This window comes from Lissotriton vulgaris, chromosome 9 (assembly GCF_964263255.1).
Source record: "Lissotriton vulgaris chromosome 9, aLisVul1.2, whole genome shotgun sequence".
Classification (NCBI taxonomy): Eukaryota; Metazoa; Chordata; class Amphibia; order Caudata; family Salamandridae; genus Lissotriton; species Lissotriton vulgaris.
In genome coordinates, this window is record NC_141697.1 from 1,236,649,199 (window position 1) to 1,236,675,705 (window position 26,507).

The 26,507-nt window shown below is 48.4% G+C and overlaps 2 protein-coding genes across 2 annotated transcripts in view; one reads left to right on the forward strand and one right to left on the reverse strand.

Annotated features, from left to right (window-relative positions):
* Window positions 1-26,507, reverse strand: part of PLXNB1 (plexin B1) — a 328,917-nt gene that overhangs the window by 176,939 nt on the left and 125,471 nt on the right. The window lies entirely within an intron of this gene.
* On the forward strand, window positions 23,563-24,784 carry LOC147693150 (uncharacterized). Its single transcript, XM_086937666.1, has 2 exons — window positions 23,563-24,685; window positions 24,768-24,784. The coding sequence occupies exons 1-2, from the start codon at window positions 23,563-23,565 to the stop codon at window positions 24,782-24,784; spliced, it is 1,140 nt and encodes a 379-aa protein (XP_086793792.1).

Genomic DNA, 26,507 nt, shown 5'->3' on the forward strand with positions numbered 1-26,507 from the left:
TCAGCCATTGACACTACGAACCACCGTTCATGCTCAACCAATAACACTACAAATCACTGTTAATGCTCAGCCATGGACACTACGAACCACCGTTAATGCTCAACCAATGGCACTACAAACCACCGTTAATGCTCAGCCATTAAAACTACAAACCACCGTTAATGCTCAACCAATGACACTACAAACAACCGTTAATGCTCAGCCATTGACACTACGAACCACCGTTAATGCTCAACCAATGACACTACAAACCACCGTTAATGCTCAGCCATTGACACTACGAACCACCGTTAATGCTCAACTAATGACACTACGAACCGCCGTTAATGCTCAGCCATTGACTCTACGAACCACAGCTAATGCTCAGCCGTTGACACTACGAGCCACCGTTAATGCTCAGCCATTGACACTACGAACCACGGCTAATGCTCAGCCATTGACACTACGAACCACCGTTAATGCTCAACCAATGACACTATGAACCAATGTTAATGCTCAACCATTGACCCTACAAATCAACCATTAATACTCAGCCATTGACACTACGAACCACAGTTAATGGTCAACCAATGACCCTAGGAACCACTGTTAATGCTCAGCCATTGACACTACAAACCACCGTTACCGCTCAGCCATTGACACTACGAACCACCGTTAATGCTCATCCATTGACACTACGAACCATAGTTAATGCTCAGCCATTGACACTACGAACCACCGTTAATGCTCAGCCATTGACACTACGAACCACCATTAATGCTCAGCCATTGACACTACAAACCACTGTTAATGCTCAGCCATTGACACTATGAACCACCGTTAATGCTCAGCCATTAACACTACGAACCACAGTTAATGCTTAGCCATTGACAATACGAACCACCGTTAATGCTCAGCCATTGACACTACGAACCACAGTTAATGCTCAGCCATTGACACTACGAAACACCGTTAATGCTCAGCCATTGACACTACGAACCACCGTTAATGCTCAACCAATGACACTACGAACCACCGTTAATGCTCAGTCATTGACACTAGGAACCACCATTCATGCTCAACCAATGACACTACGAACCACCGTTAATGCTCAGCCATTGACACTACGAACCACCGTTAATGCTCAACCAATGACACTATGACCCACCGTTAATGCTCAGACATCGACACTACGAACCATAGTTAATGCTCAGCCATTGACACCACGAACCATAGTTAATGCTCAGCCATTGACACTACGAACCATAGTTAATGCTCAGCCATTGACACTACAAACCATTGTTAATGCTCAGCCATGGATACTACAAACCACTGTTAATGCTCAGCCATTGACACTATGAGCCACTGTTAATGCTCAACCATTGTCACTACAAACCACTGTTAATGCTCATCCATTGACACTATGAACCACTGTTGATGCTCAGCCATTGACACCAAGAATCACAGTTAATGCTCAGCTATTGACAAAACAAACCACCATTAATGCTCAGCCAATGACACTACGAACCACAGTTAATGCTCAGCCAATGACACTACGAACCACAGTTAATGCTCATCCATTGACACGATGAGCCACCGTTAATGCTCAGCCATTGACACTACAAACCCACATTAATGCTCAGCTGACACTACGAACCACAGTTAATGCTCAGCCAATGACACTACAATCCACAGTTAATGCACAGCCAATGACACTACGAACCACAGTCAATGCTCAATGACACTACAAACCACTGTTAATGCTCAGCCATTGACACTAAGAACGGACGTTAATGCTCAGCCATGGATACTACAATCCACTGTTAATGCTCATCCATTGACACTATGAACCACTGTTGATGCTCAGCCATTGACACTAAGAACGGACGTTAATGCTCAGCTATTGACAAAACAAACCACCATTAATGCTCAGCCAATGACACTACGAACCACAGTTAATGCTAATCCATTGACACGACGAGCCACCGTTAATGCTCAGCCATTGACACTACAAACCACCATTAATGCTCAGCTGACACTACGAACCACAGTTAATGCTCAGCCAATGACACTACAAACCACCATTAAAGCTCAGCGAATGACACTACAAACCACAGTTAATGCACAGCCAATGACATTACGAACCACAGTTAATGCTCAGCCAAAGACACTATGAACCACTGTTAATGCTCAGCCTTTGACACTACAAACTACCTTAATGCTCAGCCACGAATACTACAAACCACTGTTAATGCTCAGCCATTGACATTACGAGCCACTGTTAATGCTCAACCATTGACACTAAGAGTCACTGTTAATGCTCAGCCATTGACACTACAAACAGCTGTTAATGCTCAGCCATTGACACTACAAAGCACCATTAATGCTCAGCCAATGACATTACGAACCACAGTTAATGCTCAGCCAATGACACTACGAACCACAGTTAATGCTCAGCCATTGACACTACGAACTACCGTTAATGCTCAGCCATTGACACTATGAACCACCGTTATTGCTCAGTCATTGACACTGCGAACCACTGTTAATGCTCAGCCATTGACATTACGAGCCACTGTTAATGCTCAACCATTGACACTAAGAGTCACTGTTAATGCTCAGCCATTGACACTACAAACAGCTGTTAATGCTCAGCCATTGACACTACAAAGCACCATTAATGCTCAGCCAATGACATTACGAACCACAGTTAATGCTCAGCCAATGACACTACGAACCACAGTTAATGCTCAGCCATTGACACTACGAACTACCGTTAATGCTCAGCCATTGACACTATGAACCACCGTTATTGCTCAGTCATTGACACTACGAGCCACCGTTAATGCTCAGCCATTGACACTATGAACCACCGTTATTGCTCAGTCATTGACACTGCGAACCACCGTTAATGCTCAGCCATTAACACTATGAACCAAAGTTAATGCTCAGCCATTGACACTACGAACCACAGTTAATGCTGAACCAATGTTATGTTATATGTTATGTTATATTTACTTATATAGCGCACAGCTGCCCCAGCTAAGGGGCGTCCCAGCGCTTTTCCAGAGAGATCGGAGAGTTAAGCACAACAGATGTTACAGTGAAGAAATAACATATCAGAGCAGTCTAGCAGAAAAGGTGGGTTTTAATGGCCTTTCTGAAAGTCAAGAGGTCATTCAGACCACGTATCTGGGGTGGTGACACTACAAACCATCGTTAATGCTCATCCATTGACACGATGAGCCACTGTTAATGCTCAGCCATTGACACTACGAACCACCGTTAATGCTCAGTCATTGACACTACGAACCACAGTTAATGCTCAGCCATTGACACTACAAACCAGTGTTAATGCTCAGCCATTGACACTACAAACCACTGTTAATGCTTAGCCAATGACACTACGAACCACTGTTAATGTTCAGCCAATGACACTACGAACCACTGTTAATGTTCAGCCATTGACACTACAAACCACTGTTAATGCCCAGCCAATGACACTATGAACCACCATTAATGTTCAGCCATTGACACTACAAACCAGTGTTAATGCTCAGCCATTGACACTACAAACCTCTCTTAATGCTCAGCCAATGACACTACAAACGACCGTTAATGCTCAGCCAATGACACTACGAATCACCGTTAATGCTCAGCCATTGACACTACGAACCACTGTTAATGCTCAGCCATTGACACTATGAACCACCGTTAATGCTCAGTCATTGACACTACGAACCACCGTTAATGCTCAGTCATTGACACTGATGAATCTGTGCCGCTCACAATGCCGAGCCACCGATAACACTCGGCAGTTGACACTATAACATAACATGTGTATTTGTAAAGTGCACGTTCACCACTAAGGGTATCTTGACGCTGAATAACAGATATTTGTTGTTACCCAATTCAATGGTACTCATTTTATCGACCTCAGATGGATGAAAGACTGAGTGGACCTGCCAGGATTTGAACCTGTGACCATGAGGTCGAACACAGGCCCCTGCAGTAGATGTATCAGTCCACTGAGCCACCAGACCCGGCTTATGAACCACTTTTAATACTCACTCATTGACATTACAAGCATTGCTAGTAATCAGTCAGTCGCAATGATGAGTGTGTGACACTCCTAATACCAGTAGCTGGCCGTATTTGGGACGAGTGGAGAGGCGGGCAATGGGGTGGCGGGGCATAGGGGTCGCAGGGGGGGGGGGGGGTAAATCAAAAATAATATATTTTTTAAAACGTACCTTTAGCTGGCCAGATCCGGTGTTGCACTCCTCTGCTCTGCTGCTTCAGCCAGGCACATGCTCCCAGAATGCCCTGCTGCCACTCCTGAAGCTGCTCTCACATGAAAGCAGCTTTAGGATTGGCCTGAGCGCCCTCGAATGCGCATGATGGTTTGGCCGGCCTGAGAATGCTGAGGAAACCATCTGCACAGTGAAGGGAGAGCAGTACCACTCCCTTCAGTGCTGTCACTCCCCAGGCCCCACCCCCAAGACTCGGCAGGAAAGGGGAAATAACACGCCACGAGTGTCGCTTTTTTTATCATCTCCTGCCATTTTTGGGGGGTCGGCGCTCCTCTGCCATAGCAGAGGAGCCGCTGCTGCTCACTGATCCACTGATAATCCCCGGCAATTGACACTGTGAACCATGGTGACTACTGTGGTGCTGAAAATGCCAGTAGTGAAATTGACGCTGCACTACTGGCTGTTGTTGTGTCAGGTGATGGGGGGCAGGATGGCCCTAGGGAGATCTCTCTGGGACCTACACTCAGGGGCATCTAATCCTAACTAGGCCTAACACGTGGCCCTAGAATAAACTCAGCCAGACACTGGGAATAAAGTTGCTTGCTCGGTCGGCGCGTCTCTATCTGAACGCCCTCGCACGTGCTCGACCTCTTTTTATTATAGGGCGGTCACATGACCAACATGTCCGTCCCTCGGGACATCGGGGGCGGACCTTCAGGAACATAACATTCCTCCTAAAATAAGGAAAAACCAAAAACAACTGCAAACATTTAAAACATATTATAACCATAATCTTGGTCTTAGTAACATCAGGACCGAGGCCTTCAGCGTCTTTCAAATGCCAGTGCATTCAGTTCAAACATTACGTGCATATATGTAAATGAGAACAGTCTTACGTAAAGTAATCTCTCAGCCAGCCGGAGGGGGTGGGATTGTCACGTAGCTGGCGTTGGGACCCCCGATGAGTCATCAGTTCTGTTCCAACCTCCACTTCGTGTCTTGGCGCCTCGCTGTCGGCCCCCTCCGGATCTGGGGCCTCATCCAGGGCCTCCGTGTCACCGCCCACTTCTTCGCTAGAAACCTGATGCTCGTCACGTGGCCTGACCTCAGGCTGAGATGTGGATTCACCAGCCGGCAACGTAGTTGCAGTTTCGGTTTGTCCGCCGCCTTGCTGGCGCCTTGGCTCGCTGCTTGAAGGGTGATAGAGTTTGAAGTGAGACACATTGCGAGTCACCCTGTCTCGTCCTCGAGTGGCTGTGATGCGGGTGCCCTTCACACCACTGACTCGCCATGGTCGTTTCTCGTAATTGAGTTTGAATTTGCCACCAGTTGCATGATTCCTGATGAGCACCAGGTCGCCTCTTTTGAAGTGGGGGGCCACAGCCCGTCGTTTCTTACTGATCCTGTCACATGCAGAGTTTCTTTTCTTCTCCACTGTGTGTTCATCTATCATTTCAGGTGCCCACTGGGGGTGATGGGGAATAGAGTCAGTTATTACCCTTCCTAGGAGGAGGTGTGCGGGAGCTACCCCAGTTGTGGAGTGCGGGGTCTGTCGATAACTTCGGAGGAACGTGAAGATGGCCATTTCCACTGACTGTCCCTTGTCATGCGCAATGCGGATAACCTTGTTTAAGGTCCTCATGAACCTCTCGGCCTCCCCGTTGGCTTGAGGCCACCTCGGTGTGATGCGCCTATGACGCGTTCCCAGAGACGAGAGATATTCCGCAAAATCTTGACCCTGGAATGGCGGTCCATTGTCCGTTCTGAGTTCCCTCATGGCTCCATGGGTGGCAATGATTTTTTCTATCTTGGGGATCACACAGTCTGCACTGGTGCCGGTGACAATTTCGACCTCAGGGTATTTAGAGTGGTCGTCTATCATTACCAGCGTGTGTCTTCCATCCGGAAGGCTACCAAAATCCATGCTGACCCTTTCCCAGGGACCTCGGGGCCGGGGTTCCACAATGATGGGGGCTTCACGGGGGCTGTCGCCCGTGGTTTGGCAGGCCGTGCATGTTCGCACCACATTCTCCACCATGTCGTCCATGAGCGGGAACCACACCTTTGTCCGCAGCCGGGCCTTCGTCTTGACCATCCCCTGGTGCCCCATGTGTGCCAGTTGAACTACTCGTCCTGTCAAAGCCGTCGGGATCACCAGGCGATGCCCTCGCAGAAGGCACCCCGCCGCGTCTTCATTCAGTTCAGCCCTCACGTGGTACAGACTGCCCATGATTTTCTGGGCCTCTGGTGTGAGTACTTTCCAGCTCTCCTTGGCTTTCTGCTAGTTGGCCGTTCGGAGTAGATCCTTGGCCCGCTGTATGCAGGCATCCTGAGCCGTGACGCTCACAACCTCTTCCAGGGATATGGGGCGCGGGCATGATCTGGCCACGATCCATTGAACATAGGCCTCCGTCTCTTCTGCTTCCTCCATCTCCTCCAGGGTGGCCGGCCTGGGGTGTCGCGACAGGTAGTCCGCAGGATTCCTTGCCCCTGGCTGGTACTCAATGGCACAGTTATATCCTTGCAGTTGCAATATCCACTTTTCAATTCTAGGGGGTGGCTTGGAGGAGGTACCTGAAAACAGAGACAGCAGCGGCTTGTGGTCCGTCACTACTGTGAAAGGCTTGCCATATACGTACAAATGGAAGTGTCGGCACCCCCAATGTATTGCAATGGCCTCCTTTTCGATTTGGGAATACCTTTGTTCTGTGTCCGTGAGGGACCGGCTGGCAAAAGCAACAGGGGCCCAGTCTATCTCGTCTCGGGCCCTCTGCATTAGAACAGCCCCCAATCCCGCCGGTCCGGCATCGACTGCAATGAGAGTGGAATGTCTTGGGTCAAAAAATGCCAATGTGGTGTTGCTGGACAGCGCACTCTTAATGTTTTGAAATGCCCTTTCCTGCTCAGGTCCCCAGTTCCATGGTGTGGAATCTTTGGTTAGTTCACGCAGAGGGAGGGTCAGGTTGGCTAAGTCTCTTATGAAGCGACCACAGTAATTTACCATCCCGAGAAAGCTTCGGACCTCCGTTACCGTGGTAGGCGGAGGTGCGTCCTTGATGTCCTTGACCTTGTCGGGATCAGGGTTGACGCCATCGGCTGAGAACACGTATCCGAAGAACCCTAATTTGGTCTGAAGAAATTCGCATTTGTCTCGGTGCAGAGTGAGTCCAGCGCTGCGGAGCCTGCGGAACACCTGCGCCAAGCGTTGGTTGTGTTCGGGGATTGTTCTTGCATGCACCATGATGTCATCACTGACATTGATTACCCCCGGTATGCCAGTAATGAGTTCTTGGATAACATTTTGGAACACCTCGGCAGCGCTAGATATCCCAAAGCTCAACCTGGTGTACCTGCGCAGTCCGATGTGGGTGGAGAACGTCGTAATGTTCCGGGATTCTTTGTCCAGTACAAGTTGATGGTATCCCGCCCGGAGATCCAACTTGGAGAACCACCTGGCCCCGGCCATCTCTCCGATCAGGTCGTCGATCGTGGGGGTGATGTGTTGTTCCCTTTTGATGGCCGCATTGGGGAGGCGCATGTCCACGCAGATCCGGACCGCCCCAGGCTGTTTTGGTTTCCTCGTGACCACGATGGGTGATACCCAGGGGGTGGGTCCGGACACTTTCTCAATGATACCCGCTGCTTCCAGCTTCTGTAGTTCTTCCTCGACCAGTGGCCTCAAATGGAACGCAACCCGCCGGTGTCGCAGGGCCACCGGTTGAACAGTGGGGTCCACATGCAGGTGTATTTCCCGACCCTTGAAACAGCCAATCCCTTCAAACAGGTCGGAAAAGTCTGCAATCAGTTGTTGCACCGATTCCTCGTGCACCCCAAACGCAAAAGAGACCACTCCCAAGTCTTCTGCCGTCCGACAACTCAGGAGCATGCCTTGACCTTCTTCCGACACGAAGATGTTGGCTCGCGTGATCTTGTCTCCGTGCCGGACGGCTGCTTTAAACTTTCCCCGAATGCGGAGGGGAACGTCCTGACCGTAGGCAAAAACGGTGATCGGAGTGGAGCGGAGGCTGGGAGGAGTAGCCATGTCTCCGTAGAGGGATGCACTCATGAGATTTATCGAGGCGCCCGTGTCCACAGTTGCCATGATGTCCTGATCAGCCACTTGTATCGCGCACTGTGGTAGTGTCCTGGTGCGTCTGGTGGCCGTGCCGATCATGTGCACCTTGTGTACGGATCGCTCCTCCTCGTCGTCATCCATATCACTGTTGCTGGGTCCTCCTTCCGCGCCTTCGGGCTCCGCCACCGTATGTATTGTCTGGCGGGGCTTGCTGAACTTTTTGGACCGGCACACTTTTTCAAAGTGATTCATTTTTCCGCAACCAGAGCATATTTTGCCCCGTGCCGGGCATTCTGGCGCCGGGTGTCTCGGGCCTCCACAGTAACCACATGACTGCGTCGAAGCTCCGCCCTGCAGAGTTGTTGTTCGCTTCGCCCATTTGGGCTGTGGGCGGACTTGTAGTCTGTTAACCGGTTCCACTTTCATGTTGGCCTGTAGAGCTGCTTCCATGTGGGCTGCCCTGGCCTTGGACAGCTCCTTTGTGCGGCCCAGCGTGAGAATGTCTGGGAGGGGTTTCCCCGACTCCTCCAGTATTCTCTCGCGTAGTTTAGCAGAGGCGCATCCCTGTATTATCTGGCCTCTGATCTCTTCCGTGACATCCTGAAATCCACACGTTAGTGCCAGTTTCTTTAGCCGGGAGTGGTAAGCGTCCAGCGATTCATCTGGCAGTTGCCGCGCTTGTCTGAAGATGAATCGTTCATAGTCTTGGTTGGCCATGGGTTCGAAGTGCGCGTTGAGTGCGTTTATTAGTGTGTGGTGGGTTTTGGGAGTTGCCTCCGTAAGGGTGCGGGCAATGGAATGAATGTCCTTGCCACCAAGATGGAGAATCATGGCACGCTTCTGTTCCTTATGGACCTTGGTGGCCTCGAAGAATATGAAGAGTCTGTCCACCCATTCCTTCCACTTCGGTGCGAGAGTGGAGGGCGCACCCTCAACCACAAACGGTTCAATGGGCGGAATGTTAGCCATCGCTGTAGACGCCCAGGAGGATGTCCGTGGGCAGCCGGGAGATGATCCGGCGGCGACCGGAGCGCCTGGCCAGGCGTACCTTGGTGCGGTTCACACCCGTGCAGCCCAGCGCGGTGCGGCACTAGGCGTGGAGGGTCCACAGAGGGAGCACCTCGCGCGACCAATCAGACTCCTGTGCGCCGCAGGAAGATGCAAGCCAGCGCCGCTCACCTGATGAGAGCCAGGGAGCAGAGTCTTTCCACCAGGCAAGCAGAGCGGGGGGTGTGTGGTGGCAAGGCACTAGCACCGCAGACACGTGGGTGTGCCCGCAGCCGCCTCACCCCAAGAGGGACCCACACACGCACCCCGAGCGAGGGATCGACAACCACCCTCGTCGCCAATTGTTGTGTCGGGTGATGGGGGGCAGGATGGCCCTAGGGAGATCTCTCTGGGACCTACACTCAGGGGCATCTAATCCTAACTAGGCCTAACACGTGGCCCTAGAATAAACTCAGCCAGACACTGGGAATAAAGTTGCTTGCTCGGTCGGCGCGTCTCTATCTGAACGCCCTCGCACGTGCTCGACCTCTTTTTATTATAGGGCGGTCACATGACCAACATGTCCGTCCCTCGGGACATCGGGGGCGGACCTTCAGGAACATAACAGCTGTGACGTTGGATCATAGCGCACCTCTGGGAATATAGAGTCCAACACTGACTCAATAGTGAGTCAGTCACTGATGATGCTGACCCGTTGTTCCAACCCTGGAAGTGGAAATGATGAGCCACTGACAATACAAAGTCCGGGGCCCCCGGCACGGATGGGGTGCCGTGCCCCGCCCTGTCGGTGCTAAGTGTGCTGTGCAGACTGGATCCTGGCTTCTTATCCCAGGAAACACGCTGCACTCTGCACAGCCAAGCCCTCGTGTCCGCCTTTGGGGCGGTGCTGTAGTGAAAGGTAGACCAGCAGTTTGAAGCCGACAGCTTGCATTTTACATGGGCTGCCTTTTCAAGGAGAACAGGGTTCCCCCTGCAAGCAGTGTGCAGTGAGTGAACGCACGCACCTGCAGTGAGCGGCTGCACGCACCTGCAGTGAGCGGCCTCACGCACCTGCAGTGAGAGGCTGCACGCACCTGCAGTGAGCGGCTGCACGCACCTGCAGTGAGCGGCTGCACGCACCTGCAGTGAGCGGCTGCACGCACCTGCAGTGAGTGGCTGCACGCTCCTGCAGTGAGTGGCTGCACGCTCCTGCAGTGAGCGGCTGCACGCACCTGCAGTGAGCGTCTGCACGCTCCTGCAGTGAGCGGCTGCACGCACCTGCAGTGAGCGGCTGCACGCACCTGCAGTGAGCGGCTGCACGCACCTGCAGTGAGCGGCTGCACACACCTGCAGTGAGCGGCTGCACACACCTGCAGTGAGCGGCTGCACTCACCTGCAGTGAGCAGCTGCACGCACCCGCAGTGAGCGGGTGCACGCTCCTGCAGTGAGCAGCTGCACCCACCTGCAGTGAGCGGCTGCATGCACCTGCAGTGAGTGGTTGCATGCAGCAGCAGTGAGTGGCTGCACGCACCCACAGTGAGTGGCTGCACGCACGCACCAGCAGTGGGATTTCTGTCAATGCAAGGGTAAATGTTTTCTCTTTTTCTTCAGGTCATGCCTCCATGCAAATCAGTGCATGCATTCTTGAGATCACACTGGCGTTACGTAAGCAGTGGAGCGATCTGTATCACAGATGGTCGCACAAGCATCTGCGGTCCCTTCTGAAACACCAAAGAGCACTGAGCACTACGGATACAGAAAGTGGGCACACATGCCTGCTGCACCTCCGGGCACTTTTGATAATACGGTCTCTGATAACACTGGGCCACTGCTAATCGCACTAAACTGATAAAGCTGGACTCCTGAACCAATAATGACAGTGAGGGCTGTCAACACCGAGCCGCTGTCAACACCGAGCCGCTGTCAACACCGAGCCGCTATCAACACTGAGCTTCTGCCAACACTAACCCACTGTCAGAACAGAGCCACTGCTAGTAACGAACTACTGATAGCACAGAGCCGCTGTTAACAATGAGCCGCTCTTAACAATGAGCCGCTGTTAACAATGAGCCACTGTTAACAATGAGCCGCTGTTAACAATGAGCCGCTGTTAACATTGAGGCGCTGCTAACATTGAGCCAACAATGAGCCGCTGTTAACATTGAGGCGCTGCTAACATTGAGCCAACAATGAGCCGCTGTTAACATTGAGGCGCTGCTAACATTGAGCCACTGTTAACACAGAGCCACTGTTAACACAGAGCCGCTGTTAACAATGAGCCGCTGTTAACACAGAGCTGCTATCAACACCGAGCCGCTGTCAACACTGAGCTGCTGCCAACACTAACCCACTGTCAGAACAGAGCCACTGCTAGTAACGAACTACTGATAACACAGAGCCGCAGTTGACACAGAGCCGCTGTTAACACAGAGCCGCTGTTAACACAGAGCCGCTCTTAACACAGAGCCGCTGTTAACAATGAGCCGCTGTTAACAATGAGCCGCTGTTAACAATGAGCCGCTGTTAACATTGAGCAGCTGTTAACATTGAGCCGCTGCTAACACTGAGCCACTGTCCGCATTGAGCTGCTGTGATTATGCCCCTCTTCATACTGTTAACCTTTAGCCACTGTTAACACTGAGCCACTGTAAATAACAAGACACTGTAACACTTAGCCACTGTCAAAAAAGAACCACTATAAACGCTGATCCGCTGTTAACAATGAGCCGCTGTTAATAATTAGCTACTATTAACCTTAAGCCACTGCTAATATTTAGCCACTGTTAACAATGAGCCGCAGTTAACATGGAGATGCTGTTAATAATTAGCCACAGTTAACACTGAGCCACAGGTAACACTGAGCCACAGTTAACAATTAGCTACTGTTAACATTGAGCCACTGTTAATAATTAGCCACTGTTAACATTGAGCCACTGGTAACATTGAGCCGTTGTTAACCATTAGCCACTGTTAACAATGAGCCGCAGTTAACATTGAGATGCTGTTAATAATTAGCCACTGTTAACATTGAGCCGCTGTTAACATTGAGCCACTGTTAACATTGAGCCGCTGTTAACAATTAGCCACAATTAACATTGAGCCGCTGTTAACATTGAGCCACTGTTAACATTGAGGCGCTGTTAATAATTAGCCACTGCTATTCAGTCACTGTTAGCAACAAGCCTCTTTTTATTTTCTTACAGATCGTTTTGATTGATAGTTTTCATATATATTATAACAAACATTGAGCAGCTGTATGCCACTGGTGGGCGCTACTATTGCGTCACTTATCTCGTTCTTATAACCTCACCCATCCTTTTGTGCAGCATGAATTACAAGGTAACCAGGACCTGATAACAGCTGGCAGGTAGAGGACAGCTCGAATCAAAGCATTGGTATCTACACACAGGTAACAAGGTTTCGGTCATGTATTGTGAATCAGGTAGGGTTTCAGAGAGGGGCTTTATCAGGTGGAACTGTGAATGTTGACTAATATTTCACAAGGCTCTGTATCTTCTGGGAGTTTCTCAACTTTCCTAGTTACACACCACTAAGCATGGGCGGAAAATCCGTTCCGCTCGCGGATTTTGCGGTTTTTCGGTAAATTCGCAATCCGCGAACTCTCGCGAATTTACCAAAAATCCGCAAATTCGCACGCAGCGGATTTTTTTTCTTGGTGATACAATATTGCGGTGTGCGGCGTTCACTTACCGTCATTCAGCGTTTGCTGAGTTGTTTTTCTCAATATTTTGCAAGTGCTGCGCCATTTTGGATCTTGCTGCGGGATCCCGCGGGAGTTTGGCGACGCATTGCGAGAGTTCGCAATTGCGAACATGTAGGTGCGGCGGGCAGCAACAATCTCGCACTCGCGAAATTACAAAATTTGCAATTCTGCACAAGAAATCCACTAGCAAGCAGCATAGACCTTCTGAAAATGATTTTTATCAGAATAACTCCTCAGGTTGACATTTGCCTGCACTTTTTTGGATTTGAGGCCTTTTGACTTTCTTTCGATCACTTTTGGATTAGAAATCAACTTTCACAAGTAAGTTTGTTTGGGGCATTACAGTTGCTGTTCTGCAGAAAAACGAGTATTGCAAAACTGAAAGCACTCAGCAGGTGCAAAAATTCACTCATCATTAGTAACCATTCCCTGTAGTACTTCCTGAGGGGCCCCTCCAGAGTTCAGTTACCTATGTTTGTTTGGGGCATTAAGGTTGCTGCTGTTCTGCAGAAAAACGAGTTTTGCAAAACTGAAAGCACTCAGCAGGTGCAAAAGTTCAAACTCATCCTTAGTAACCATTCCCTGTAGTGCTTCCTGACTGGGGCCCCTCCAGAGTTCAGTTGCTCGTTGCAACAATTCTATGACCCTGCTCTGACCCTCACAGCAGGCTCATAGAATAGCTACAAGTAGGCCACAAAGGTCCTGGAAAAAAAATTGCACTGCAACAGAAAGCAAATTACAGATAAGGAAGCAGGTGCCAGACTGGAATTTTAAAACAGTGACACATTAATATATCAACCCCAAATTAATTCATGTCAGTTGAAGCAGGGCAGGTGTGCTTGCTTTTCCCCCCCATAATCTACAGTGATGAACCAGAGGGTGGCATTGATGTACCACAGGGTGGCATGGGTGAAACAGGGTGGCAGTGGTGAAACAGAGGGTGCTGTGAACCTGTGATGATGAACCAGACGTAGAAACAACATAGTCGCGACCGTTGCGAGACGACAAGTAAGTTCGCAATTGCGAACTGGTACAAAACCCTCGCGAACTGGCAGAAACCCTTGCGAACACAAAAAAAAAATCCATTCGCGGATTTTGCGTATTGCGAGTTTGCAAATACGCAGATTCGCGAACGCCAGATTCGCAAAATTCGCCCATGCTTACACACCACTCCTACCTCTCCCTCTCTCAGCCAGCTGAAGCTCTGTGGCTTAACCAGTGCATTGCTCTGCTTCTCTTTGTGAAGACAAAAGTATATTTTAAAACCTTCTTTTGCATTTTACGTTTTATGCCTTTAATGCTGATACGCAGCTAGTAGAGTTGCGGACTCAATCGTTAACAGACCTGCTAACTCACACAGTGCCACCATGTGTCACGCCATTTGGGCTTCCTTCACATGGTCACCCGGAGAGCAGCCGAAATCAAACGGTGGGAGGAAGGACGAGCTGCAAACTATTGTAAACAGTGGATTTCCAGCTCATTTTCGGAAGTGGTTAGCTGCTGATATCCATAAAAAGTGTGAAAACATCCCAGGACATCGTGACAGCCACGAAGAATCCATATTTTTTGTTTTTTGGGAGGAGGTACGGGGACTTAGTGAGGGGCAGAGAGCCTCTTTGTGAGCTCTTGGCACCAGGCCCCGCCCCCTCCTCACACTGGAAAATATTTTGTAAGTTGGCAGGCATGAATTGTAGCTCTAGTAGTCCAATGCGGATTGTGCACTGGTTTCCTACCTGTGCGCACTATTCTCTTATTATCACACGTGCCACAAGGGGCTTCTGTGGGCTGGAGTCTGGGACCCTCTGTCCACTTGGCTGGGTCTGGTTTATTCAGCATTGCCGGAGTGACGTACGTTCTGTGCAAAATGTTGAACTGTATTAAACGAACCCTGGCATTACCAGTGGCTGTCCGTATTAATGTAAATGCATCGTCCCATGGATTATCTTAAAGTCTAAGGGTCTGATTTAGAGTTTGGCAGATCGGGATACTTCGTCACAAACGTAATGGATATCCCATCTGCTGTATTACGAGTCCATTATACCCTGCATGTATATAGCGCTTAATTACCCCTGACAAGTCGTCAAATCGCTTTTTCTGCAAGTAGCACGCTACTACAGAACCCTTAAAGGATTAGTGGTGAATTAGTATAGTGAAATTTGAAATTAATTTGAGCTGTATGTGGAAAAACAGCCAATCTCTAACGAATACCCACACTGTTTGGCGCAAGACGCCTCTAATTCCCAATATCGATAGTTACCAAAATAAAGAGGCTGACACTGGAAACTGGAAAGCAAGAACAGGTTTATTGCTCCAGAGGAGAACATGTCAGGTCTGACACAAGGGATGTCTTCAGGAGGTGTTCTAACAACTTCTCTGCTGCTCCCCTTTTTATACAATTTACAGTAACTTTATTGGTGGTCAAACATCCTAGGAATTCCCGCCCCAGCAGGTTCTCACAGAGTCCCAACAGTTTGTCGTCCCCCACCCAGATCTTAATTAGTGATTGATATCTCGCAGCTGGACATTCAGACAGGATCTGTAAATGTGTGTGATCGGTCATATCTAAGGGTTATGCAAGTGATAAGATCAAGCATTTCTGTTCGTGCAACAAGTCCTGCTGTGTGGAGGCAATAAACTACGTCCGCAGGGCCTGGTTTACAGCCTGGGACTGGATCGAGTGGCCAGGTGCAGTTGGGGGTTATTGGAAGGGCCTGAGGATGAAAGAACAAACGTGTTTAGGGCGGGAAGTGGCTCCAGGGTCTTGTCACGAGGACAACGTTTTATGACCTTAGTGCATTGCTGAATCAGGGCACCGGGGATGGTTGCGAGGTCAGGGTGAATCGTGGGTGACTTGCAAAGTGCGAGATGGCCGCGGCACCTAAAATGGATGCCGTTTACGTGCGGACAATGGCTCTTGTTAGGCAAGATGGCGCCGGTGATGTTCACGTTTGTAAATTGTGATTTAACATGTAGATATGTTAGTATTTTATTCTGATTAAGAAGGATAGTGGAGGGATAGAAGAGGGGAAAGGGTAGCATTTATATAGCGCTTGTTATGCCTGATGAGGTGCTGAAGCACTTTTAGGGGAGTAGCATGCTGCTCTGGAACTAGTGGTGAATTAGTCTGGGGAAATATTAAATTAATTTGAGCAGGGGACATGTTAGTCTGTTATTTGGATTGAAAAAGATAGTGGAGGGATAGAAGAGGGAAGGGTAAAGAAAGCTTTATTTTTTTACTTCTAACCACTTCTTTCCCTCTTTAACAAAATATCCTAATATTAGCTCCTCCGATGCTCATGACGAGCTAGCTCGTCATGCAGCACTGTGGAGCTGTGCTCATGACGAGCTGAGCTGGTCATAACTGCCGCGGAATGCCCACGCGGGGATAATTCCCCTCCTGTGCGGGGCGGTCCATTGAGTGGGTGGAGTCATGACGAGCTCAGCTCGTCATGAGCACAGCTCCACTGTGCTGCAGGACGAGCACCGTGGCGCCACGCGTGGCCCCCCTCCCCCGCGCCGCGGGGGAATTAGCCTTGCAGCGAAGTGGTTAAAAGCTGCATTAAAATTTGGGCTCGGCCCCCCAACTGTGTCATACGCCTGGGGACAGCCTTCTTTGCATCTCACTATCAGAACCACCCCCACTTCAGTGATCTAGTGGGCATTTTGGAAACTTTGGAACCAGGGGGAATGGTTTTTAAGCCTGGTCTACGAATGGGACTAAGTTGTGTAATCTTAAGACATTCATTTTCTGTCTTTGGTTATCTTTACAAAATTGGAAGAATTGAGCATTCGGCTTAGAGTTTTTAGCAGTATGTGATAATAAAACTGGATTGGAACCCAACACTCACTCATTGGATATTATGTCTTTGAAGACTGAATCCAGTCTTTTAGTTCACTCATCAAAATGAAGTGGGAAAGCCAAGATCCTGGGGACAAGCAGCAATTGTGGTTTTGGTTCTTCTGCTCCATCAAACTGTTTGATCTTGTGCCGAAGCAAGTTGTTTAAACGTTTTTATGGTTGCAAACAGTCCAAATAGCTGTGTACGCCCACAGAAATGTTTTTTGCTATTTACTAAACCCATTTTAGGAATCAGTAATATTTTAATGGCTTCTGAAATGGATTTGGACTCCACATTGATTCAGTTCTTGAAAGAACATATTAGGAGTTCAGCCTCGTTTACTTTAAGGAATATGGGCCATTTAAAAAAATATATATATATACATATTATAAATAATTGTCATTTGTAAAACTATCAGAGACTTGGTGGTCTGCTGCCCCTTGCAGATCATCATCCTTGTGATTGTGCCCAATCAAATCGCTATTTGCGACCTACATCATGAATATTAATTGCGACTCAGTCAGATTTGGAATTTGTACATAGTGTGGGTCCACACTGGTAGGAAAAATGCTGGTTACTCATTGAGACTAATTTATGTGATGTAATAGTACACCTGAGCCGTAGTTATCTCAATGCCTTTGCTCATTATTCTTTTGATGCGAAGTTTGAGGCAGGCTCACTACCAAATTTGAGTCCCAAGGACAAGCGCGTCTTCTTCATCACCCCCTTGCATCGTGAGGTCATAATCAATCCACCTTTTCGTGTGCCAAAGTACCAAACCCAAATGTAGTAAGTATAACGGTGTGGGTCCCACTGGCAAACAATCCAGGAGAAATGCAATATCCAACCCGCAATGCAGGGAAGCGAAAAAACAAATCCAAACAGATCACAACCAACGCTGCCTTAACTAGTCAAACCAAACTCCATATAGCAAAATCATCTATAGAACACACAGTCTCATGCCCCTGTGAGCAGTCTGGTCCCCGGGATGCCCTGCTTATTGTACCAACCTGCCACAAACGGCGATTGCGCCGCCTGATGGTATGCCTGGGAACTGCAGCCCATCCAATTCGTAGGGGCATTGTAACGAATCCATACTCAATGTTTTTATGGCCCATTTAATACTTAGCAAGGCATGAGGTGCATACTACATAGAACCAGATATACACATGGTGGGAGCACCAGCATTTTTACTATGGTCATTCTGCCGACCACTCACCGGGCCGCGTCAGTCGTCTGTCTATATATTTGTTGTATGTCTGACAATCGTCTGCTTGGCTTCTGTCCAGGGCACTTACCTTCTGAAGCTGTTGTTTCTACGCCAGGAGATCTCGGTGAATCATGGGCCCAGCGTCTATCAGCTCTCATCCGGTCTTCATTTTATTTTATTTTTTAATGTATTTATCACGGTTATGCATATCACAGTACAATTTCGACAAGGATGACTCAATGATGATGCTGTAGAGACATACCTTGAGAGGAAGCATCAACAATGCAATTGTATAGAAGTATAGAAGGCTCAAGTGATGGTAGAGCCACCATTGACGACAAAAGTAATGTTTCTCAACTGAAAGGGAAACGGTCTAGAGAAACAAGGGCAAACCACACCGCTATAGCGCCAAGAGTGTCTGTAAGCAGGGCGTTCTAAATGGGTCTCTATCGGCTCTGTTTTGTGCCCTGGCACAGGTGGTCCATTTTTTTCCAGACTGCAGGGACAGCAGGCACATTGATGTGCGTATGCGCACTTCTCACTAGTGGAGAACTTGGCCACGCCCCTTTGAGAGACCCCTCCCCCCCAGTTTTTCATCCCACTTAAAGCCCTGTCTGTAAGTCTAGAGGGCCACGCTTAGAGTGGGGGGGTCAAAGTACCACGAGGAGCCAATAGTGGGAAAGTGTTGCGCACAATCGACCCTGGGCAGTCGGAGAAGAGGGAAGAAAGCCATTGGTATGAGTGAGAGCATTCCCCACCCCAGCGCCTTAAGACCCTCACCGCTGAGTAGTGCGCTTTACAAATTATATGATTGCTTGATTGTTTGAGTGACGTCAGGGTGCGCCGGCGATAAATGTGACGCAGTACATGTCACCCATAGGGTGGAGCAGCCCACGTGTCCCCGCACTTCCCTTCGGCCAGCAGTGAGGCTGTTTTCCCAGTATGATTGTGTAGCAGTTTTGTAAAGTGCAAACGTGTGGTTGATGGTGGGTGCTCGTCAGTCTTAGCTTCAACCTTAAGTAAGAGAGTCTCCCAGCACTTCCCACCTGTGGCGAGTCCCTCTCATGCCAGTTTGACAATATGGGCTACAGCTCTGGTCCACGTCAGCGACACTCTGGGCCAACGCCTGAGTTTGGGAGAGGAAGGCCTTCCATGCCAAGGCTTTCTGATGTTTAAACAACACATATCCCATTCTGGATAACACCGTCTGGTATCACTGAGAAAGTTGGTTCTGAATCCCCAGCATTCCAGGCCTCTCGCAGATCTTGCTGTAAAGCGTGATAGTGAAATAAGCAAACAGGATGTCTGGGGGGGTTATTTTGATTAGAGTTATGATAAACGTTAGACCATTAATTCCAAAGTTTCTAAGCTTTACTTTGCTTATTTTTGATATTTCAACAAAGACATTCATAAATCAATAGAGCATATCTTTTCAAAGAAACACCAAATTAGTAAATCGCACAATTCCAAAACTTTTGAAATAGAACTATATACAACATTTGCATAGTGCAAAAACATTTTTTTTGTGAGAAATATAATACATGGAACGTTTTGCAAACAAGTAATAACAACAAATCATTAATCACAAGAAAAACATCAATACGTCGTGTGCCAGCCTGAAATGGTCAGTGTGATAGGTCAGGAATTGACCAGCTCCCAGACCATAGGTATCCACCATGGCCTGGAGGGTCATAGTAGTTCCCTTATTATAAAAGCCTCCTGCGTTTTAATCTCTGTGGCCTTTCAAGGAGCAAAGTCAACACGTTGGATCGCGGCCTGCATGTGCGGCAATTTCCAAATAGCGACTAAAGTGAAGGAAGTAAGGTGGGGGCCCCTGGGGTGTACATTTCTTTCCCAGCAGGCACGGGCTACTATCATCTGAAGGATCTCTCCCTGAAGGCGGACGGTAAAGCCAGAAAGCCAGCTGAAATGAATGAAATTTGATTTATAGAGCGCATGGCTGCCCGAAAGCGTCCCAGCGCTTGCTTAGGGAACCCGTCCTGGTATTCCCCTGCGAGATAACCCATTACTGGGCATCCCCAAGGTGAACGCCAGGCATCCCGCTGCGAGGGGCCGTTGTGGAGATTAAGCAAGCTATTGCCCAGAGTTACAGAGTGGGACTCCATGATTGGAATAGGCCCCGAGGCGAGAATTGTCAGGTCCTGGGAAATTTGAACTCAAGACCCGCCGAGGCGGGGAATTGAACCCTGGTCCGGGCCAGACCTCTGCATCAGGGTCTGCCGCTCCAACCACTTGAGCCACACTTCTCCACTTCTGCCACTCCAACCAGCTGTAGGTACTACCACTGCGCAACGCGTAGCATTTCAGGGCTATGAGGTGTGCGTAGCCAGGCCAGCGGCCATTGCAGCCGCGCTGAAGCATAGTAAAGTTCATCATTGGGTGCCCCAAGATCACCTTCCCCCAGCGTAGTAAGAGCAACTCTGTACTGCCAGCACCACATATCTATTCAAGTAATAATCTATTTAAGGTGCGGAAGAAAGACTTTGGGAGAACAAGTGGGAGGCAGCGAAGAAGCAGAGCAGTCCGGGTAGCACTAACATTTTAGAGATGACCAGGCGTCCCAACGGAGAGAAGGACAACGAGCGCCAGTAACTAGTTTCAGGCACGTTATAGTTAGAAATTAGCATTTAAAAAACCTTAGAAATTCACTGAAAAAAACAAAGGTTTCAGGGGTGTTACAGTTAGTTGGACATTAAACTCGTACAAAACCATTTAAATTCCCCCGTTATAGTTCAAGAGAATGAAATCCCAGCTCAGGGTGTCAAACGCCTTCTCTATGTCCAGCGAGATCGCCACTTGTGCAAAAGCGTCTGCCAGAGTACTATGCAATATGCGGAGAAGCCGGCAGATGTTCAGAAATGTGTTGCAACCCGTTATAAACCCGGATTGATCAGTGTGAACCAATGAGTGGACTATCGGGAGCAGGCAACGACTATAGGGAGCAGGCGATTGGCCAGCACTCTACCCAGGATCTTGCAATCCAGATTGAGCGGGGAGATGGAGGCGATATGAGCGAACCTTCAGCGGGTCTCTGACTGGTTTGGGAAGAACCATAATCAGCGCCTCGCGAAGCGAATCCGGAAGGCGACCATTGGGAATAAGTCTGGTATTTGTTGTTGTACACACAGGCCTGTTTGTAGTTTAAATACATCTATTTGTCCAATAATGTCTGCAGAGTGTTTCGGAACAGACAGATAAACCAACATTTCGTCCGCATACACTGACACCACATGGTTTTGTGACAAGGTTGTTATTACCTGTTTGGCACAGTCTGCGGGCTGGTGGTTCTGTGGCCACCGTGAAGAGCAGCGGCTACAATGGCATCCAATGAGCCTCTGTTAATTACAAGCGACTGTTGATAAAGATTTAACTATGTGTCTTCTCACCACAACCAACCGAAAACAGCCATGGGCAGTGAGACATTGATGACTTTAAGACTCCTTTGATATTTGTCCACAATTAATCAATGAAACAAAAATATTTAGCTATTGCTTGATGTTGAGAGATCTCACTGACATGAGCAGCTGTTACAGAAACCTTTGGATAAACAGAGGGTTCCACCTTCCTGCTGTTCAAGTTTGCTCTGTTTTTAAGGCTTTAACAGCGAAACTCGCATCTATTCTCGCAAAGAACCTGAGCTCAAAATGCGTTTGATTGCGCTAATTTTTTACTGAATTTCTAAACAATTATTTGTTTTGCCCATTAAAAAAAATGGATCTGGGAAACACCTCCCTCATGTTTGACTCAAAAATAAAATTAATTGAATAAGGCCAGGCAGTCTTAAAATGATTATTTTACTATCTTGTAAAATAATGACGCTATACAAGTCGTTGGGCCAGAGTGTCGCAACACAGCGAGCTGGAGCCTTGCGCAATTTAAAGGGTTAATAAAAGCAAGAGAGGACAATGCTGTAAGCTAGCTCCCAACCCAGGTGACTTGGGCTCACAGTAAGGCATGCCTTCTGTATGTAGGCGCGGAGCGGACCAACTGCTGTGAAGAGATACACTGAGCAGTGCATGTGTCACGTGTCAAAGCATTCACCGCCTTTAAATGACTGCACCCACTTCACTCTCTACGACCACATAAAGTGTCCTTAACCTTATTCTTTCCATTATCCCCCCTCTCACTCCCACACCAATCCACAACTGTACCTCCTTGCTATCTCAAAACTTCTCATCCACAGATGTCCCTTCTCCCCCCTACCCCGACATGCCACTCCTTCTCCCATACAACTACAGCCCTCCCTGCTCTCCTACCTGCTTCGGCTCTTCTCCTCCTCAGATCAGGCCTCCTGCCTGCATTTGCTCATTGCCTCCTCAGAGCAGACCCCCCTCCGCAGCTAACTCTGAACCCCATTTGTCCTCCTCCCCCCACACCATATTCACCCCCTCACTCTTATTTCAAACTCCCTTCGCAACATCGAACGTAACCTCACCACCCTTACCAGAGATCTCTCTTGTCTCAGGAACGATGTCCTCAACCTCAAATCCAACGACCTCCCTCCCCGAAAAAACACCGCCAGCCCTAGTCTAATAAACCCCACTGCATCTTAAACATGGAAAACAAATCCCTTGCTTTGCCGGGCTCAAAGACCACTCTGCACCACATGCACCCTCTCTCACCAGGAGATTTCCGACCTTCAAAATTCCTACCCTCCTTACTCACCAACCATGTACACGCCTCCCACCTTCTCAAGCATCCCCGTCATATTGGGAACCAGTCGTACTCCCCCTTCACCTGTCTCACCTAGACCCCCTCCTCATCTCACCTCCATCCATGCCCTCCTATCTCCCAAACCCACTCCCAAACCCCTCACCTGCATGCTTGTTAACTGCCGCTCCACTGCCCGACATGCCATAAAAATCTCTGAAACCATCCTTAGCGAATCCATCGACATCGCGTTTCTTACAGAATCCTGGCTTAATGAGCACTCCACTAGCATTCTTGACCTACTCTCACCCCCGGGCTACTCCATCATTAGAAAAGATAGACCCATCCGAAAAGGCGGTGGTGTAGCTATCATCTTCAAAGACGAACTACAGCTCTCCCTTATCAATAACGCCGAATATGCCTCCTTTGAATACCTTGTAGCCGAACTCAAAATACAGGATTCCCCCCCCATCCGCCTTCCGCCTGGAAATCACTACCCATTCATCGATGAGCTATCTAACCTTCTTACGCAATCCTCAATTTCCAAATCTAAAAACATCTTCCTGGGAGACTTTAACCTCCCTTGGAATGATACTAATGATCCCTCAATCTCCCTCCTGTATGACCTTCTCGAAATTAATGACCTCAAACAAATCTGTCAGTCACCAACCCATTCCAAAGGAGCCACCCTCGACGCTATCATTACCAGCAAAGATCTAGCCCTCCTATCTAACATCATTCCCATTGACTGGTCCGACCATCACCTTATCCTGTTCTCCATAAACAACTCTACCTCCACCCCTCCGTCCAAAAATATTAAACCCATGAAACTGATCAGAAATCTCAGTCATATCCCTCCTGACTTACTTGAATCCAAACTTCAGGCCCAGCTTCTCGCTATCTCTCCTTCCCTCAACACGAATAAACTAACCGAACAATATAACAAAGCTGTCACTGCTACCCTTGACCTTCTAGCACCACTCAAACTCAAAAAACAAAGAAATATCCCCTCCAAATCATGGTTTAACACAGACCTAAACATTGAAAGACGTAGACTCAGACTGACTGAAAGATTATGGAGACAGCACCCCTCTCCTTCTAACCTGGCCAGCATCAGACTTGCTAGATCGTCCTACAAAAAACACATCTTTAGACAAAAAACGTCCGTCCTCAGATCACAACTAGATCGAGCTCAGAATAGGCCAAGAGAACTATTCAACATTGTGCGTAAACAAACTGCTTCCGCTCCCCCTGTCCCACTGGCCTCGAAGACTAGATGTGAAGAAATAGCTCTCTTTTTTTCAGACAAAATTAAACTAATTGAGCAATCCTTCCTCTCTACTGCGATCCCTACCACCAATCGGAACACCTCTCTTAATATCCCACCATTCATCAGAACTCCCCCTACACCCTCTACGGCCCATCATAACTCTGATCTCCCTTACCCCTCCTTGCCCCCCAATTTCCTGGACTCCAATCATCCTAACTCCCTTACTAAAAATAATGCCGCTTGGCTTAACTTCCAGCCAGTCACGGAAAGAGACGTCTTGAACATCATTTCCAAACTCAAGCCTTCCTCCCACACTAAAGACCCTCTCCCCTCCAAACTTGTCCAAAACCTCAAATACATCATCACCCCTTCCTGGACCTCTATTATCAACAGCTCCCTTGCCACCGGCTGTGTCCCCACTTCATGGCAACTCGGCCAAATCACCCCCATTATCAAAAACCCTTTGGCAGACCCAAACGACCTCAATAACCTTCGTCCCATCTCCAACCTTCCCCTTCTTTCTAAAGCCCTGGAAAAATGTGTTCTTCTCCAACTAGAGAGACACATTGAACACTTTAACTTACTAGACCCCTTCCAATCTGGCTTTAGGAAAGGATGCAGCACTGAAACCGCCATGCTAAACATTGTTGACGACATCCATTACTCACTTGACAATGGCGAATCTAGCCTTCTGATCCTCCTTGATCTCTCTGCAGCGTTTGATACTGTTAACCACTCTGCTCTACTAAATGTTCTTAGAGATCGATTCGGCCTGAATGGTACGGCACACAAATGGTTTGTCTCATACCTACAACACCGTTCTCAACAAATCAAAATCCAAAATTGCCTATTTAACCCTACCTCTATCTCCTTAGGAGTTCCACAAGGATCCATCCTCTCTGCCTCACTCTTTAACCTTTTCATGGAACCCCTCACACTCATTCTTAAACAAGCCGGGATCAACTACCATCTCTATGCCGATGACACCCAACTCTATTATAAGATTAAAACCCATGCTGACATCCTTCACCTCAACAACACCCTTCAAGATTCAAGCCTGGTTCCACATTAACCACCTCAAACTCAACCCTAAAAAAACTGAAATAACTCTTTTTCTCCCCTAAAAACAACCAGCTCCCCATTCAGAATTGGATCTCTGAATTTATTGTCCTCAACTGCTCCTTATCTTTGTCCTCCTCAGTCAAATCACTAGGTATCTCACTTGACGACCTCCTAACCCTCAAGGCACACATCAATAATTCTGCCAAAGGAGCCCTCTTCACTCTCCGCCACCTTAAGAAAATCAAGCCCTTCATTCCGATCGATGATTTCAAACTAGCCGTCCAATCCCTTGTTCTTTCTCGCATCGACTATGGCAATGCCATTCTCACCGGAATTCCCAAGATCCACCTCGCACCGCTCAAATCTGTGCTGTACCTTACAGCTAGGCTTACCTCAGACTGCAAGCGATTCAACCACATCTCCCCTACCCTTAAAACCCTTAAATGGCTCCCCATTGAAGGTAGATCCACGCACAAAACAGCCTGCATTACACACAAAATTCTCCATCAGAATACACCGACCTACCTCGCTAACAAACTCACAAAAGCCGGTTGCTCCCGTTCCTTGAGAAGCACAAACACCTTCCTTCTTATCCCCCCCCCCCTTCAAAAAAAGAAAACCACCCAGTCTCGGTCCTTTTCCGGCAACGCTCCATGCATTTGGAATGCCCTTCCAACTGACCTTCGTTGCAACCCTTCCTACCCTTGCTTCAAAAAAGAACTCAAACTACATCTCCTCAATAAATATTGGGGACCATAATCCATATCTGCTCTCTTCCACTGGCCACATCTGTCCGACCTCAGATGCATCCGCCCTCCCTTCTTTTCAGCCTTACTTCGCCCTTCCTCCCCGTCACTTCCACCTCCCTGTTTACCACCTTCACTCCTCCCTGCACCCCCCTTCCCTTGTCCTCCGTCTGCCCTCATTTCTGCCCCTCCTGCTCTCGTCCTTATAACCCAATTTGACCACAAACCTCCCTATCCTCCTCTGCAATTTTCCGGCTCTCTTTTCAATGTATGCCTGGTTATAATTGATTATCACATCTCCCACTTTTCGGTGTTCTTATTTCCCATATTTATCATTTTGAAATATGTCTGGCGGAGACTTATATGTTGTTTATACTCATTTATGCTATGTATGACCCATGTCTTACTGACCTTTTGTCTCAAAAATGTAAAGCGCTCTTATACCCCTGGGTCCAGCCAGCGCTATATAAAACCTCTAAATACATAAATAAATAAATAAACCATATCTACCAATCAGTGCTACTGCCTGAGGCTAACAGTAGCCCACTCCGGACTGCCAATACATGGTCAGTCTTCTGATGGAGTCGGCTTCCGAGAGCCAAGACTGGAAGTCCCATGATCTGGACATGGCCTTGTGGCAGCGTTGAGTGATATGTCCAGTCGGTCCATGCGGGTAACAGTAGCCCACTCT